The 1939-nt window shown below is 46.0% G+C and overlaps 1 protein-coding gene across 1 annotated transcript; it reads right to left on the reverse strand.

Moving 5' to 3' along the window:
* Positions 1-319: 319 nt before the first annotated feature.
* Positions 320-601, reverse strand: PHACADRAFT_109532 (uncharacterized protein; the record flags this gene model as incomplete). The annotated part of the gene is made up of 1 exon (XM_007403376.1): positions 320-601. A coding segment is annotated over one exon (282 nt), but the record flags the coding sequence as incomplete, so codon positions are not given.
* Positions 602-1939: the final 1338 nt, after the last annotated feature.

Raw genomic sequence — 1939 nt, forward strand, 5'->3', positions numbered from 1 at the left:
GATGGCGCCACGAAGGGTCACGGCACGCGCGATCACGTCCCACGAATGGCCGCGCGACGTGACAGTGACCGCGGTGACCCTCGGCGACGTCGGCAGCGCTGGGCTGAGGGTGACGTGGCCGGCGCTCGAGGTGTCGCAGAGGAGGGCCGCTTACGTGACGTGATCGGGTGTCTCGAGACACCCGATCACAGGCGCCCCCGCGTCCGTCCGGTATCCCGTCAAGGAGAAGCGACTATGGCTGAGCAGCGGCTTGTCGTCCCTCCCAAAAAGGAAGGTAGTTCACACCGGTACCGCAGAATTCATCGTAACATTGCTTGCCCTACTTGAGTGATGCTAAATATGAACTGATCTCCTCTGGAGACTCTTCTGCGCGGCTCTCCAAGTTCTTGGGCTCCTCTCCGATGTTCAAACCATGTGTGAAAGACAGAGAATGGCCTTGCTTGAACCTGAACTTGAGAATTTGCAGTGCTTCCATGAGTTCTCCACCAATTTTGTTGCGTCGGTCTGTGACTGTTATCTTTCCGGATGAGAAGACACGTTCACAGGGCACAGCAGAGGCTTGGATAGGCAGAATATCCATTGCAATGGCATAGATGGTTGGAAACCTGGTCTGAGATGCCTACAATGTGAAGATAAATCAATATTTCGAAAAAAATGGAGAAAAATAGAGAGAAAAATTATGGCACAAGTTTCAGTAAGTGTACACTCACCTTCCAGTATATGATAGCATCCACAAATCCATCTGTGGGATCTGCAATGTATGCATACCACTCTTGCTCTACTGAATGCTCAGCCAATGGACCTTTTCCTTTACCCTTGAATAAAATGTCGTAGGCCTTTTGCTGCTGTGTTTGAATCACTGCAGCTGCCGGAGCCAAGGCCGAAGGGGCCATCTTGGATCTATACTTGTGCATCTGTAAAATGAATGTTAATATAGAGAGAAATGAAGATTAAAATATGAGTAAAAGCGCACCTCAGCTAAAAATAGATTCTTTGCTGCAGCCGCTTCTGCTGGTGAAGTGTTTTGCTCAAACCACTCCAGCTTACATGCAGGATTGATGACTAATAAACTTAGCTTCAGATTTCAGCAGCTTTAAAGCTGTGCTTACCAGTGGCCAAAGTATATGCATTACAGCTGCAGTTGCGATCACGATAGTCTTTAAGCTTGTCCAGACCTTGCTGAATAATTCCAGCTGCGTTGGATACTTTTGCCTGTTGCTCCTGCCAGCGTAGCTTCATGGCTTCAAATGCAGGTAAAATACTAATGAGTGTTGGTGTAGATTCTGAAGATAAAAGCTGCTGAAACGCTATCGTGCATCAAAATGGTTTGACACAGAATATGATACATACCAGATCAGTTTCTATGTGTCAGCTATTCTCATGCATGGCAACAGTGTCTTGGAACATATGACAGCAGGCTGATACATCTGGGGACTACTAGAAACATGCAATAAACTTGTTACGTGTTTTATATATAGGCCAAACATGTGTCAGATTTGTTGGGGCAGCTGTTACAGGTAGCAGGGCAAATTATTGGGGCAACTGTGTATTTTTAGAAGATTCCATGAAGCTGCAGGAATATGGAAGAATAGTGTAGAATAATATAGAATACTCTAGAATAGGCCAAAGTAGACCAAAGGATGGGGCTTCCAAAAGCTATATAAGGACCCCTAATCCACCCCCAAAATACAAGCAACTTTGAGAGCAAGAGTCTCGTCTGTGTGTGCCCAGGTAGAAAGTGCAATCAGGCGCTTTCTTCAGTATAAGGTAGTAAGGCTTGGCAAATAGGTGCCAGCTTATACCTTAGGTTTGTTTTCTGTTATTCAAGGTGTTGCAGGTAGACAATCAGGTCTATCTTTTGAAGTAACATCTTCTGTGTTAGTGCTTACTCTTGTACCACCCGTCTTTGTTTAGGTGTTAACAACTCAGTGCTGCCTTT

Source organism: Phanerochaete carnosa (assembly GCF_000300595.1).
Source record: "Phanerochaete carnosa HHB-10118-sp unplaced genomic scaffold PHACAscaffold_1083, whole genome shotgun sequence".
NCBI lineage: Eukaryota > Fungi > Basidiomycota > Agaricomycetes > Polyporales > Phanerochaetaceae > Phanerochaete > Phanerochaete carnosa.